Source organism: Ranitomeya imitator, chromosome 2 (genome assembly GCF_032444005.1).
Source record: "Ranitomeya imitator isolate aRanImi1 chromosome 2, aRanImi1.pri, whole genome shotgun sequence".
Lineage (NCBI taxonomy): Eukaryota > Metazoa > Chordata > Amphibia > Anura > Dendrobatidae > Ranitomeya > Ranitomeya imitator.
Window position 1 is genome coordinate 348933464 of NC_091283.1, and position 15091 is coordinate 348948554.

A 15091-nucleotide genomic window follows, 5' to 3' on the forward strand; every position below is an offset into this window, starting at 1 on the left:
TGTGGATATCAGCTGACCCCGTGACAGAGGTTATACCATTTACAAAAGGGGGAAATTGATATAGAAGGGTTAATAGTTTGCCTTTAAGTGCCTATTGCCTTTAATTGCTACAATTGCTAGAATCTGTTGATGCAGTAGTCTTAGTGTCTCCACTTCAAGGAGACTACACGTCTTATCATGTATGTTCTCAATATACAGTCACAACATGTTATTTGGTACGTGAGAGATTAAAGGTCAGTATGACCCTGGGTGATGGTGGGGGCTACATGAATTGCATTGAGAATTACATTTGTTGTAAATGGTATAAAATATTGCTTCTTGCTCTTTTACTTCAGATAAAAGTGACTTGCTCACAGGATATGTGTGAGGTGTCTTTTTGTCTCCAAGCGCGCTTGTAAAATGACGGGCGTAACTCCACAATTTGGTCTCACTGGTGATCTGTCAGCTGACATTTGGGTCAGAACGAAAAACAGCTACGACAGTACCAACCAGTGAATAAGTAAAATATACAGGCTAAGACTCACCTGCCCTGTTATCTGAAAGAATCTCATCTTTACACCGCTCATTACTCCTCACATATGTCTCTGTAGTATTAATATTGGTCAGATCTTCATCCTGAAACAAATATTGTAAAAGTCAAAGACAGATGGAGAAGTCACATCTATCATCAGCTCTAATCCTGCCATCTCCACCATTCTTCACTACACAAGTAGGAAACATATAATACAGGAGGATAAAACAGCACAAGATCTTCACAGCAGTCTACACATCAATCATAGGAGAGATCTCATGACAGCTACTCTCTATCTACCTGATGATCCTGAGGAACACTAGTACTTTCGTGTTTACAGTCCTGCGGTAGAAGAGGATTGGGACATCTCTCTGGTGTTGTCCTCTTACTGGGTGGAACTGGAGGAAACACAAACAGGGACTGAATTCATTCTTTACATACAGATAATTATAGGCTGTATTTAATCCTATCTATTACCTGGTGATGTGAGGGGCTGGGGAACCTCCATGATGCCCTTGTACTGATCTTTGTGTCCTTCTAAATATTCCCACTCCTTAATGGAAAAAAAAACAGCAACATCCTGACACCTTACTGGAACCTGACAAATACAATGATACAGTCATCTCCCCGATCCCTTCATAACGTTACTGTATAATTTCCCATCATTCCCAGCAGTGTCACCTCTCCAGTCAGCAGCTCAATCATCTTGTAGGTGAGTTCTAGGATCTTCTGGTCATTGATGTCCTCATGTATCAAGGTATCAGGTGGAGCTCCTGTGATTGAGCTCAGGGGTCTTCCCCATCCCTCAGACACAGGGTCCTGACAGCGCTCACTAGAGGTCTTCTTCACTACTATGTAATCCTGGTTATGGAGATACACATTAATAAATCTCACTACAGACATTTCCAGAGTCCTCACCTCTCCAGTTCTGTTCATATGTTATTCCCACAAATAAGAATGATGACTCTCTCACCTCTCCAGTAAGCCGGAAGAGGATTTCTAAGGTAAGATGTAATATTCTCTCCTCCATCTTGTCACTGTTCCTTTCCATCCTTGATGGGTCACTCAGGAAAATTATTTTATATGGAAGATCTCCACTGAGAGGATAAGATATTGTAGAGACCTGAATGGGAAGAAGACGAGGTGATAAGTAACATCATAAAGAATCCGGTGTAAAAACACAATTACTGGATGTTACCTGTTACGGAACCACTCAGCACCCAGAATATGTTGTGCAGTTATATGTATGTATAATAGGTTCCATGTGAGATGCATTTCCCTAATGCATCAGCCCACAGGCTGTGCCCCTGGGCAGAGGGGACACAATATTCTCCTTTTGTCCGCTCCCCCACCTTTGTAATTCCCACAGTAAATATCGGCAGGCTCCGGCCACCTGCAGCTATTGTAATGTATGTCTGGCCTGCCGCTTTTCTATTGGCCTGCCCTCTGTATCTGTGTTATATATTCTGTGTCCTGTGAGTAAAGTGTTGTCAGACTGGAAATACGTGGAGAAGCAGTGATCTTTTATATGCGCCCATGTAACCAAGGAATTCCAGCCAGCGTCCTTCATTCAGACTCCAGCCAAAGCAGAGTGGACCTCCGGAAATGCGGGGTGGTACTGAAAGAGGTACCCCAGATTGGTAGACCCCGTTACACTGGTGGCAGACAGCGGGATATGATACCCCTTCTACAGGAGGAAAGGAATGAATGGAAAACAACTACCAGAAGTTAAAGAGGACTACATTAAAAGATCTGGTGGAAGCCCGAGGATTGATCGCCAGCAACAAAACAAAAGCGGATTTGATAGCAGCCATCATGGAACACGACAGTGCAGCGCCCCCCAATGTGAATGTGGAGGAGACTGAATTCCAGAGGGAGGTAAAGAACAGACTGGCGTTCTATGGCCCAAACCCTGCAGTAGAGATCATACGAGAGGTGATGGCTGATGTGTGCACTTATCTGAAGGAAAAGATGGCCGAGCGGACCAGGATAGAGCTAGCCAAGATGGAGATGGCAGAGCGGACCAAAGTGGAGCTGGCCAAGATGGAGATGGCAGAGTGGAGAGAGGAGAGTCAGCGAGCAGGGGGAGTTCTGGCCTTCGACCAGGTACCTTCAACAGTAAGCCACAAAAAGATCCAGTATAATGCCTTCCGACAGTTGGGAGAGGCAGAGGAAGACATTGATGGCTTTCTGCAGGACTTTGAGCGGCAGTGTGCCCTTCATCAAGTGAAGCCGGAGGAACGGGTTCAGATTCTGGCCAGCAAGCTGACAGGCCGGGCAATGGACGCCTATCGCACGGTACCTGATGAGGACTGTATGGACTATGAGCGGATCAAAGAAGTGATCTTGGCCCGGTATGCGCTGACATCAGAGGCATACCGCCAAAAGTTCCGCGGACTTATAAAACGCGTAACCGATACCCACGCTGAATGGGCCTGTAAATTACGGCGGTCACTGCTACAGTGGGTACAAGTGAGCCAAGCAACCATTAAGGAGGACGTCTTCCAGCTCTTCTTAGAACTATTCTTTAATGGACTAACCCCCGAGACACAGGAATGGCTTCGGGACAGGCGGCCAACGACTCTTGAGGAAGCCGCTCGTCTGGCCGATGAACATCATGATGCCAGGAGGCCGCAGTTGTCCGGATCAAAGATGGTCACTAGCGGCCCGCCCATGGACCTGGAGGTCCCCAAACCACCGAAGATAGTAGGGGGACCAGCTAGAAACCCGGCCTACCACAGTCCCCCTGGGGTGCGATGCCTCACCTGCCGTCAGCTGGGCCACCTGCAAAGACAATGCCCCAACCGGACTCAGCATACCCAGTGGCCAAAGGCAGAACAGCTACCTTCAGCCGGACTGGGGGCTACGACTAACCAAGAGATGGAGGAAGTGCTGCATGAAGTAGACCCCGTGCAGGCAGCCTGGGAAGAAAATCGACAACAGCATCGACAGGTCATGTGGGTTAATGGGAAACGTATGCAGGGACTAAGATTCCAGGGCAACTTTGACCCTTGTGAAGCCTCATCTCGTCCGGGACCAAAAGAAGACGGACCGGACAGTGGCAGTCCGTGTAGCAGGGGGAGCTATACATCGACTGCCCACTGCAAGGATTCACCTGAACTGGGGAGTCGGGGATGGCCTTGTTGAGGTCGGCTTGATGGAGGATTTGCCTGCAGACGTCTTGCTGGGAAATGACTTGGGGCCCATGTTGTCTTTATTCTCGGTTGCCCCTCTGGCTGAGACATATCCTGTGACCACCCAGAGACAAGCTCGAGCTGCAGAGGCGGAATCACACTCAGAGGAAGCCCAGGTAAGACATCCCAGCCCTACATGTATTCCCATAGCCAGACACATTTCTTGGGCCACCCCAGATGAATTTAAGAGGGAGTTACTTGAGGATCCTTCATTGGAAGGATATCGTGGGAAGGCACAGGAGGGGAGAGGGGTACCGGAAGGGGAACAGTTTGTATGGAAGCAGGGACTCCTCCACCGGATCACAGAGCAGCATCACACAGGGACGAGTCCCACTATAAAATGACAGCTGGTAGTTCCCAAGAAGTATATGTTACTGCGAATCTCTCATGACATACCCTTGGCCGGGCACTTCGGCGTCAGTTGCACCAGGCATTGTCTGACACAAAACTTCTTTTGGCCGGGGGTAACCTATGATGTTCGTCAGTACTGCCAGACCTGTGACAGTTGCCAGCGCATTGGCAAGAGGGGGGATCGATGCAAGGCAAAATTACGCCCCCTCCCCATTGTGAAGGAACCATTTAGCTGAGTAGCGGTCGATCTTATAGGGCCGTTAGCCAAACCCAGTACGTCAGGGAAAAGGTATATATTGACAGTGGTAGATTATGCCACATGGTATCCAGAGGCGGTTACGTTACCTAACATACTGGCAGAGATGGTGGCGGCCAGCCTGCTCCAGGTTTTCTCACGGGTTGGATTTCCCCGGGAGATTATCTCGGACCAGGGTACCCAGTTTACAGCAGAGGTGACCAACCAACTGTGGAAGCTGTGCAGCGTAAAGTCCATTAAAAGCGCCCCAAACCACCCGCAAACCAATGGGTTGTGTGAACGCTTTAACGGGACATTAAAACTCATTGGGACTTTTACCAGGACCTACAGGGACTGGGAGAAATTCTTGCCACACCTCCTGTTTGCCTATCGGGAGCTGCCCCAAGAATCCACAGGGTTCTCCCCATTCAAGCTGGTATACGGGAGACGGGTAAGGGGACCCCTAGACTTAGTGCTAGAACACTGGGAAGGGGAGGGCCTCATAGAAGGGGTACCTATTGTACCCTATGTGCTGGAATTCCGGGACCGCCTACAGGTGCTGACCCAGGCTGTACGTGAGAACATGCAGGCGACCCAGCAGCGCCAGCGCGTATGGTACGATCGGAGGGCCAGAGAGCGCACCTTGGAAATAGGACAGAAGGTCCTGTTGTTAGAGCCCACTAAGCAGAACAAGTTCCAAGCTGCATGGCAGGGGCCCTACCAAGTAGTGGGGAAAATAGCCGACACAATCTATAATGTCGCCGATTGTGACGACCCAAGGGTTATCTGCATGTTCCATGTGAATATGCTGAAGCCCTACTGGGAGCGCCCTGAAGAGGTAGTGGCCATGTGTGCACCTGAAGCAGAGAATTTATCCGGACTTACCTTGCCGGATGTCTTAGGGGAAAGGACTCAGTCTAAAACATGGGACCAGGTACACTTGGGTGAAGACCTAGGCCCCCGGGAGAGACAGCAGGCGGAGGAGTTGTTGAGGCAGCGACAGAGGATGTTTTCGGGTAGACCAGGGTACACTTGCCTGGCACAACACAAGGTTGAGACTCAGGATCAGACCCCCCTGCGACAAAACCCCTTCCACGTCCCGGAGTCTGTACGAGAGGGGATGCGACAAGAGATACAAGAGATGTTGCGTTTAGGGGTCATTGAAGAGTCAGATAGTCCCTGGGCATCCTCCGTAGTGTTAGTGCCCAAGAAGGATGGGACTACACGGTTTTGTGTAGACTATCGTAAGCTCAATGAGAAAACAGTGACGAATGCATATCCTATGCCGCATATGGATGAGTTGTTAGACTGGCTGGCGGGGCAAAGTATTTGACCACCATCGATCTATGCAAAGGCTACTGGCAGATTCCCTTTAGTCCTGACGCTATTCTCAACTCGGCATTTGTCACCCCGCATTATTCCAGTTTCGAGTTATGCCATTCGGGATGAAGTATGCCCCGGCGACCGGCTTCTGGATGGTCTCCAGGACTATGCTTGTGCCTACCTGGACGACATCACCATCTACAGTGCGACATGGGAAGAGCATCTAAATCACCTAGAGACAGTATTGGACAGGGTCCATCAGACCGGAATCACCCTGAACCCAAACAAGTGTCACGTGGGCAAAGCAGAGGTTCAGTATTTAGGGCATTGGGTGGGAAGTGGGAAACAGTGACCAGAACCAGCCAAGATTGAGGCCATAGCCAAATGGCCCTCCCCACGCACTAAAACCCAGGTCATGGCGTTTCAAGGGACAGCGGGGTATTACAGGAAATTCGTTCCCAATTACAGCAGCGTAGCCAAGCCCCTCACTGATCTGACCCGTAAGAACCAACCCCGCCAGGTAACTTGGACCCCAGAGTGTGAGGAAGCCTACCGCCAACTAAAGGACGCCTTCACCAATACCCCTGTATTGGCCGCACTCGATCCAACTAAACGTTTCCTTGTTCACACACACGCTTCTATGTTTGGATTGGGGGCAATACTGAGCTAAGTCGGGCCAGACGGCCAAGAACATCCGGTAGCTTACCTGAGTCGCAAACTAATGCCCTGTGAAGTAAGCTATGCGGCCATCGAGAAGGAGTGCCTGGCGGTAGTATGGGCACTCAAAAAGTTGCAACCATATTTGTATTGATGACAGTTTTCCCTCCTAACGGACCATAATCCCCTAGACTGGCTTAATCGGGTCTCCGGAGACAACGTCAGATTACTGCGGTGGAGTTTAGCCCTACAACCTCTGGACTTCACCATCCACTACAGACCCGACAAACAAAACGGTAAGGCCGATGGACTAAGTCGACAAACGGAACTTGTACCAACCCTATAAACTTCGGTCATCCCGAAACCGATCTGTTAAGGATCAGACTGTGTATGCCGATCGCGTCGCTGAAAAGGGGAGCCGTGTTACGTGTTACGGAACCACTCAGCACCCAGAATATGTTGTGCAGTTATATGTATGTATAATAGGTTCCATGTGAGATGCATGTCACCAATGCATCAGCCCACAGGCTGCGCCCCTGGGCAGAGGGGACACGATATTCCCCTTTTGTCCGCCCCCCCCCACCTTTGTAATTCCCACAGTAAATATCGGCAGGCTCCGGTCACCTGTGGCTATTGTAATGTATGTCTGGCCTGCCGCTTTTCTATTGGCCTGCCCTCTGTATCTGTGTTATATATTCTGTGTCCTGTGAGTAAAGTGTTGGGACTCCAGCCAAAGCAGAGTGGACCTCCGGAAACATGGGGTGGTACTGAAAGAGGTACCCCAGATTGGTAGACCCCGTTACACTGGACAGTTTAAATCCAATCACTGGCAGCAGAAATGATGCTGACATGTATAGCACGCAGGCCCAAAAGTTACCCTGAGGCCCGTAGCAATCTAGTAATGCCCTGTTCACTAAAAAAGTGTAAGACATTCTACTCTTGGCCAGTTTGTAGACAAAACTCGGCCATTCAAATGAATGAATTGGAGAAAAAAAAAATGGGGCAGAATATAGATGACATCTGTGTGATACTCATTTTTTACAGACTGCTTGCTGGGAATTGCTTGGGAAACTACCTAATGCACTTCTGTGTTTTATCCCCTTGGCAATATATAAGGCAGCACTACATACAGGGCCTTGAAAAAGAATTTGTACCCCGTGAAATTTTTCAAATTATTTCATGTTACACCCACAAACTTAAACGGATTTTATTGGGATTGTATGTGATAGCAACACAAAGTAGCAAGCATTTGTGAATTATAAAGGAAATAATACGGTTTTATTATTCTAAAAATATAAATCTAACAATTGGGACATGCATTTGTATTCAACCACTTGTACTCTGATACTCCTAAATAAAATCTTGGGTGACCAAATGCCTCCAGAAGTCGTAGAATTAGTAAATTCAGTCCATCTGTGAGTAATTTGTTCTTAGTATAACTAAAGCTGTTCTGTGAAGGCTTCAGAGATTTATTTCATCACTTTAGGGATCAAACAGCATCATGAAAACCAAGGAACAAACTTGACAGGTCAGGGATAAAGTTGGAGTAGAGTAAAGCAGGGTTAGGTAAGAAAAAAAAAGAAAAAAAAAAGCAAGCTCTGAACATCTCACACAGCACTATTCAATCCATCATCCAAAACTGGAAGGAGTTTGGAACAACTGCAAACCTACCAAGAAATGGCTGTCCACTAAACTCGCATACATCCCATGAAAAGACAGCACTAATTGGAGAAGCATAAACACCTAAAGAAGGAAGGGCTCCATTCAAAAGCAAATGATGAATAAAAATAACTTTATTACAATAGATAATAAAAACAGAACAAAAGAGGTATGTTAAAAAATATATAACAGGTGAGAACAGCACATATTAGGAAAAAAGGTGGCACAGCCTGGACACATATAAATGGCAAGTTAATATACAAGTGTATTTCAGGCAATGAACGCTAACTTATACATCAGATGTCCCCATAAAGGCATAACTTGTTCAATGTAAATCAGCAAAGTGCTGCAATAAGTACTCTCTATAAGCAGAACACAGAGAACACATCATAAACAGAACACATCAAGTCAGCCTGTATGTAGGCATGTTAGACATAAGACAACTATATAATCCAAGTGAACAACACATTAAAAGAAAGTGCAATTATAAACAAATAGTGACGGTCTAACAACCACAGATAAATGAATAGTCAAACAAACGACCGATAGGCAAGTCCTGCACGTTAATTAAGCGCTTTCATGTACATATAGAATAAAAGGAAGTAACATTCATTACCAGACAGGGATAGCAAGGGCCCAGGCGTCCACCATATCCGACGCGCGTTTCGCAACGAAATGCTTAGTCCAGGGGCCTGATACATGGTAAGGTTTTTATTATTAGACAGTGTAGGACCGTCCCAATCAGGGTCACCTTGTCGATGGTGGGATGGCACTTATGCTATTTTTGACCAAAAAACGTATAACTAAGAACTTTGTGTTATTTAAATGCACTTTTGATTTTTACTTATTTAGTTACAGCACGGTTTTTGCTCATTTTGTCTCTTGTAGCTTTTGTATGCTTTATGGCCAATGTGTTAGAATCTGTTTAGGTTGTTACTATTCACCATTTTCTTGTGGAGTTCTGGCTGCTGGTCTTTTTCCTCTGTGCTGGGTTTGTCTTGGGTCAGGTGTTTGTTTCACTCTTTATTAACCAGCACATGCCTCCCAGTCTTTGCTGGACAACAGTGTTAATCTGCTTGAGCTCTAGCTTACTGCTTTTCTTAGTGTTCTGTGTGTGTGTTATTTGTGCAGTACTGGTACCTCTGGTTCTGCTAGCCTTAGTTTCTGTCTTCTATTGGTTTCTGCAGCCTTCTCTGTGTTTTCTACTAGGAGGTGACCCGTTTTTGTACCCAGTCCTTAGTTCTTTTAGGGTACCCCTTCCCCTTATCTATAGGTCTTCGCTTGATATTAACCTAGGATCGGCGGTGGGTCTATTCGCAAAAAATGGGTTGCCCACTCCATCGTAGGATTCAGCCTAGTCATAGTGCAGGGTCAGTTTTCCTCCTTCTACCGTAGTCCTCTGTTGCAGATTTGTAACACAATGTGAGCATGCGTTTATGTGCTGCATGTATACCAACTTAAATCAAGCTCAATCTTTGTGTTTTTTTTGTATTTTTGCATTCGTTGCAAGCAGTAGCGTGGCCTCCCTCTCCCGAGCTAGTAAGTACTGTATATACTCCAGTATAAGCCGAGATTTTCAGCCCACTTTTTGGAGCTGAAAATCCCCCTCTCGGCTTTTACTCGAGTCATACCCAGGGGTCGGCAGGGGAGGGGGAGCGGGGGCTGTCTAATAATACTCACCTACTCCATGCGCAGTCCCTGCAGGTCCCTGGCTTCCCCGGCGCTGTCAGCTCCTTCCTGTACTGAGCGGTCACATGGTACTGCTCATTACAGTAATGAATATGCGGCTCCACCTCTCATAGAGGTGGAGCCGCATATTCATTACTGTAATGAGCGGTAACGGCGACCGCTCAGTACAGGGAGAAGCTGCAGTGTCAGGGAAGCAGGGACTGCACAGCGCCGGGACCAGGTGAGTATAACGGAGCAGCAACAGCAAATGGGGCAAGTGTCTGTATGGAGCATCTATGGGGCCATAACGTTTGTGCAGCACTATATTGAGCCATAACGTTTGTGCAGCACTATATGGGGCCATAACGTTTGTGCAGCACTATATGGGGCCATAACGTTTGTGCAGCACTATATGGGGCCATAAAGTTTGTGCAGCACTATATGGGGCAAGTGTTTTGTATGGAGCATCTATGGGGCCATAACGTTTGTGCAGCACTATATGGGGAAAGTGTCTGTATGGAGCATCTATGGGGCCATAACGTTTGTGCAGCACTATATGGGGCCATAACGTTTGTGCAGCACTATATGGGGCCATAAAGTTTGTGCAGCACTATATGGGGCAAGTGTTTTGTATGGAGCATCTATGGGGCCATAACGTTTGTGCAGCACTATATGGGGAAAGTGTCTGTATGGAGCATCTATGGGGCCATAACGTTTGTGCAGCACTATATGGGGAAAGTGTCTGTATGGAGCATCTATGGGGCCATAACGTTTGTGCAGCACTATATGGGGCCATAACGTTTGTGCAGCACTATATGGGGCCATAACGTTTGTGCAGCACTATATGGGGCAAGTGTTTTGTATGGAGCATCTATGGGGCCATAACGTTTGTGCAGCACTATATGGGGAAAGTGTCTGTATGGAGCATCTATGGGGCCATAACGTTTGTGCAGCACTATATGGGGCAAGTGTTTTGTATGGAGCATCTATGGGGCCATAACGTTTGTGAAGCACTATATGGGGCCATAACGTTTCTGCAGCACTATATGGGGCCATAATGTTTGTGCAGCACTATATGGGGCCATAAAGTTTGTGCAGCACTATATGGGGCATGTGTTTTGTATGGAGCATCTATGGGGCCATAATGTTTGTGCAGCACTATATGGGGCCATAACGTTTGTGCAGCACTATATGGGGCAAGTGTTTGTATGGGGCATCTATGGGGCCATAACATTTGTGCAGCACTGTATGGGGCCATAATGTTTGTGCAGCACTATATGGGGCAAGTGTCTGTATGGGGCAATAATTAACTTTGGGGAGCATTACGGTATATGGGCCAAGTGTCTGTATGGAGCATCTTATAGGGCCATAATCAAGGTTTGTGCAGCACTATATGGGGCAAATATCTTTATAAAGCATCTTATGGGGCCATAATCAGCATTTGTGCAGCATTATATGGGGCAAATGTGTCTATGGAGCATCTTATGGGGCCTTTATTAACCTTTATGCAGGATTATATGGGGCATATTTTAATATGGAACATCTTATTGGGCCATCATAAACTTTATGGAGCATTATATGGGGCTCCTGATTCAATACGGATATTCAAAAACACTTAACCTACTGATGTCTCAATTAATTTTACTTTTATTGGTATCTATTTTTACTTTTGACATTTACCGGTAGCTGCTGTATTTCCCACCCTAGGCTTATACTCGAGTCATTAAGTTTTCCCAGTTTTTGTGGCAAAATTAGGGGGGTCGGCTTATACTCGGGTCAGCTTATACTCGAGTATACACGGTACATTTAAAGATTTCCCCAGACTGGTGTCCACAGGTCAGGACCCGATCCTTTAACCTCCCCATATTCACACACTGAGGTCAACTCTGACACATGGTAAGGTTTTTAATATTAGTCAGTGTAGGACCGTCCCAAATCGATCAGGGTCACCTGATTAACGGTGGGATGGCTTTCATGCTTTTTTTGATCAAAAACAGTATTACCAAATACCCTGTAATATTTAAATGCACTTTTGCTTTTACTTATTTAGTTACAGTAGGGTTTTTGCTAATTTCATCTTGTAGGTTTTGAGTGCTCACATAATGTAGATTAAAATAACCTACATGCCTTCGGTGTGAATGTACAATTTTCATAGTCATGAAAATACAGAAAAATCTTTAAATGAGAATGTGTGTCCAAACTTTCGATCTGTACTGTACACTGCTCCAAAAAATAAAGGAATCACTAAAATCCCACATCCTAGATATCACAGAATTAAATTTTCCACTTGTAAATCTTTATTCATTACATAGTGGAAAGTGTTGAGAACAATAAAACCTAAAAATGATCAATGTAAATCACAGCAAATATCCCATGGAGGTCTGGAGTTGGATTGATGCTCAAAATCAAAGTGGAAAATGAAGTTACAGGCTGATCCAATTTCAGTGGAAATGACTCAAAACAAGGAAATGATGTTCAGTTGTGTGTGTGTGGCCTCCACGTGCCTGTATGATCTCCCTACAATGCCTGGGCATGCTCCTGATGAGGCAGTGGATAGTCTCCTGAGGGATCTCCTCCCAGACCTGGACTAAAGCATCCACCAACTCCTGGACAGTCTGTGGTGCAGCGTGATGTTGGTGGATGGAGTGAGACATGATGTCCCAGATGTGTTCAGTCGGATTCAGATCTGGGCAACGGGCGGGCCAGTCCATAGTTTCAATGCCTTCATCTTGCAGAAACTGCTGACACACTCCAGCCACATGAGGTCTGGCATTGTCTTGAATTAGGAGGGAACCCGGGGCCAACCGCACAAGCATATGGTCTCACAAGGGGTCTGAGGATCTCATCTTGGTACCTAATGGCAGTCAGGCTACCTCTGGCGAGCACATGGAGAGCTGTGTGGCCCTCAAAAGAAATGCCACCCCACACCATTACTGACCCACTGCCAAACCGGTCATGCTGAAGGATGTTGCAGGCAGCAGATCTGTAATAAGATTATGCTAACATTCTATGGAGAAGGAAGACGTGGGTCAGAATGACGACAAACACGGTATATCACAGTTCAGTATATGTATATATTAGAAAGATGAACTTCAGTTGACTGATGTAAACTGTGGCTTTACAGATAAGCAAGTAATAAACGGTTTCAAGAATATGTAGATGTTAGTAGCACAGACCGAGGATGTAAGTTCAAGTCCAGCAATGCAGAATCCAGAGGTGAGAGCCCAGGCTGGCTACTAGTATGGGGCAGACCGTAGCAGAGGTGGGTGCAGAGCAGGGGTAGAGCAACAGAGTCTTTCCGGTGGTACGTAGATCCAGAAGCAAGCAGGGTATCCCGAGGAATAGAAGAAACAAGCAGGTTGCAAGTCCTTGAGCTTGGCAGCAAGTGAGGTACAAGATACACAAGCAACATATAGTGTGCAGAGTTCCTTTATATATGCAGCAGACAGGAAACAAGGAGTATCAGACAGGAAACAAGATGGCCCCCATGAACCCAGCCACTCCATTTTGGGTAAGGGCAGAATCCAACAGAACTAAGGGCAAGAACAAACAAAAACAGGTACGCAGTCCCAGTCCTTACAAGATCACTCTCCAAGGCGTCTCTAGACTCTGTCACATCTGCACATGTGCTCAGTGTGAACCTGCTTTCATCTGTGAAGAGCACAAGGTGCCAGTGGCAAATTTGCCAATCCTGGTGTTCTGTGGCAAATGCCAAGTGTCCTGCACGGTGTTGGGCTGTGAGCACAACCCCCATCTGTGGACGTTGGGTACTCAGACCATCCTCATGGAGTCAGTTTCTAACCGTTTGTGCACACACATGCACATTTGTGGCCTGCTGGAGATCATTTTGCAGGGCTCTGGCAGTGCTTCTCCTATTCCTCCTTGCACAAAGGCTGAGGTAGCGTTCCTGCTGCTGGGTTGTTGCCCTCCTACGGCCCCCTCCACGTCTCTTGGTGTACTGGCCTGTCTCCTGGCAGTGCCTCCAGTCTCTGGACACTATGCTAACTGACACAGCAAACCTTCTTGCCGCAGCTCGCATTGATGTGCCATCATGGACAAGCTGCACTACGTGAGCCACTTGTGTGGGTTGTAGAGTCTGTCTCATGCTAAACATGAGTGTGAAAGCACAACCAACATTCAAAAGTGACCAAAACATCAGCCAGAAAGCATTGGTACTGAGATGTGGTCTGTGGTCCCCACCTGCAGAACCACTCCTTTATTGAGTGTGTCTTGATAATTGCCAATAATTTCCATCTGTTGTCTTTTTCATTTGCACAACAGCATGTGAAATTTATTGTCAAACAGAGTTGCTTCCTAAGTGGACAGTTTGATTTCACAGAAGGTTGATTTACTTGGAGTTATATTCAGTTCAAAAAGTTTAGGGTCATTTAGAAATTTCCTTATTTTTAAAAGCACAGTTTTTTTTCCAATGAAGCTAATATTAAATGATTCTGAAATACACTCTATACATTGTTAATGTGGTAAATGACTATTCTAGCTGCACATGTCTGGTTTGTAATGCAATATCTTTATACAGTAGGTGTATAGAGGCCCATTTCCAACAACCATCACTCCAGTGTTCTCATGGTACTTTGTGTTTGCTAACTGTGTAAGAAGGCTTATGAATAGTTAGAATACATTTGAAAACCCTTGTGCAAGTATGCTAGCACAGCTGAAAACAGTTTGGCTGATTATAGAACCTATATACCTGACCTTCCTTTGAGCTAGTTGAGAATCTGGAGCATTACATTTTTTGGTTCCATTAAACTCTCAAAATGGCCAGAAAAAAAATAACTTTCATGTGAAACTTGACAGTCTATTATTGTTCTTAGAAATGAAGGCTATTCCATGCGAGAAATTGCCAAGAAACTGAAGATTTCCTACAATGGTGTGTACTACTCCCTTCAGAGGAGAGCACAAACAGGCTCTAACAAGAGTAGAAAGAGAAGTGGGAGGCCCTGCTGCACAACTGAGCAACAAAACAAGTACATTAGAGTCTGTAGTTTGAGAAATCGACGCCTCACAGGTCCTCAACTGGCAGCTTCATTAAATGGTACACGCAAAACGCCAGTGTCAACATCTACAGTGATGAGGTGATTCAGGGATGCTGGCCTTCAGGGCAGAGTGGCAAAGAAAAATCCATATCTGAGACTGGCTAATAAAAGGAAAAGATTAACCCTCCATCAGGGGCAATATGTTTCATAACGAGTTTAGGGGCATTGCGCCTGTCTGGCACAGGCTAGAAAATTGGCTATATTTTCCTTTTTTTTTAAATTTCAATGCTCTAAAAGTGATCAGTTACCTTAATAAGAATGTAATAAATGAGAATACACATAATCAGGTGTAAAAAAAAATGTTGAATAACCAGAAAAGTAATATGTTTCACTGTCTTGAGCATCCTCCTCACTCTCTCCATCTTGATCTGTATCAGACACATCTGGACATTCTTCCACATCATCTTCTGAATCAATGTCACTTTCTTCCTCTAAATCT

The 15091-nt window shown here is 45.9% G+C and overlaps 1 protein-coding gene across 1 annotated transcript in view; it reads right to left on the bottom strand.

The window, feature by feature from the left end:
- The window catches only part of LOC138666539 (uncharacterized), a 195945-nt gene that overhangs the window by 86854 nt on the left and 94000 nt on the right, over window positions 1-15091 (bottom strand). Inside the window, 5 exon segments of the mRNA XM_069754751.1 lie at window positions 525-615; window positions 812-909; window positions 989-1109; window positions 1193-1372; window positions 1485-1634. Coding sequence (XP_069610852.1) covers window positions 525-615; window positions 812-909; window positions 989-1109; window positions 1193-1372; window positions 1485-1634 — 640 coding nt within the window.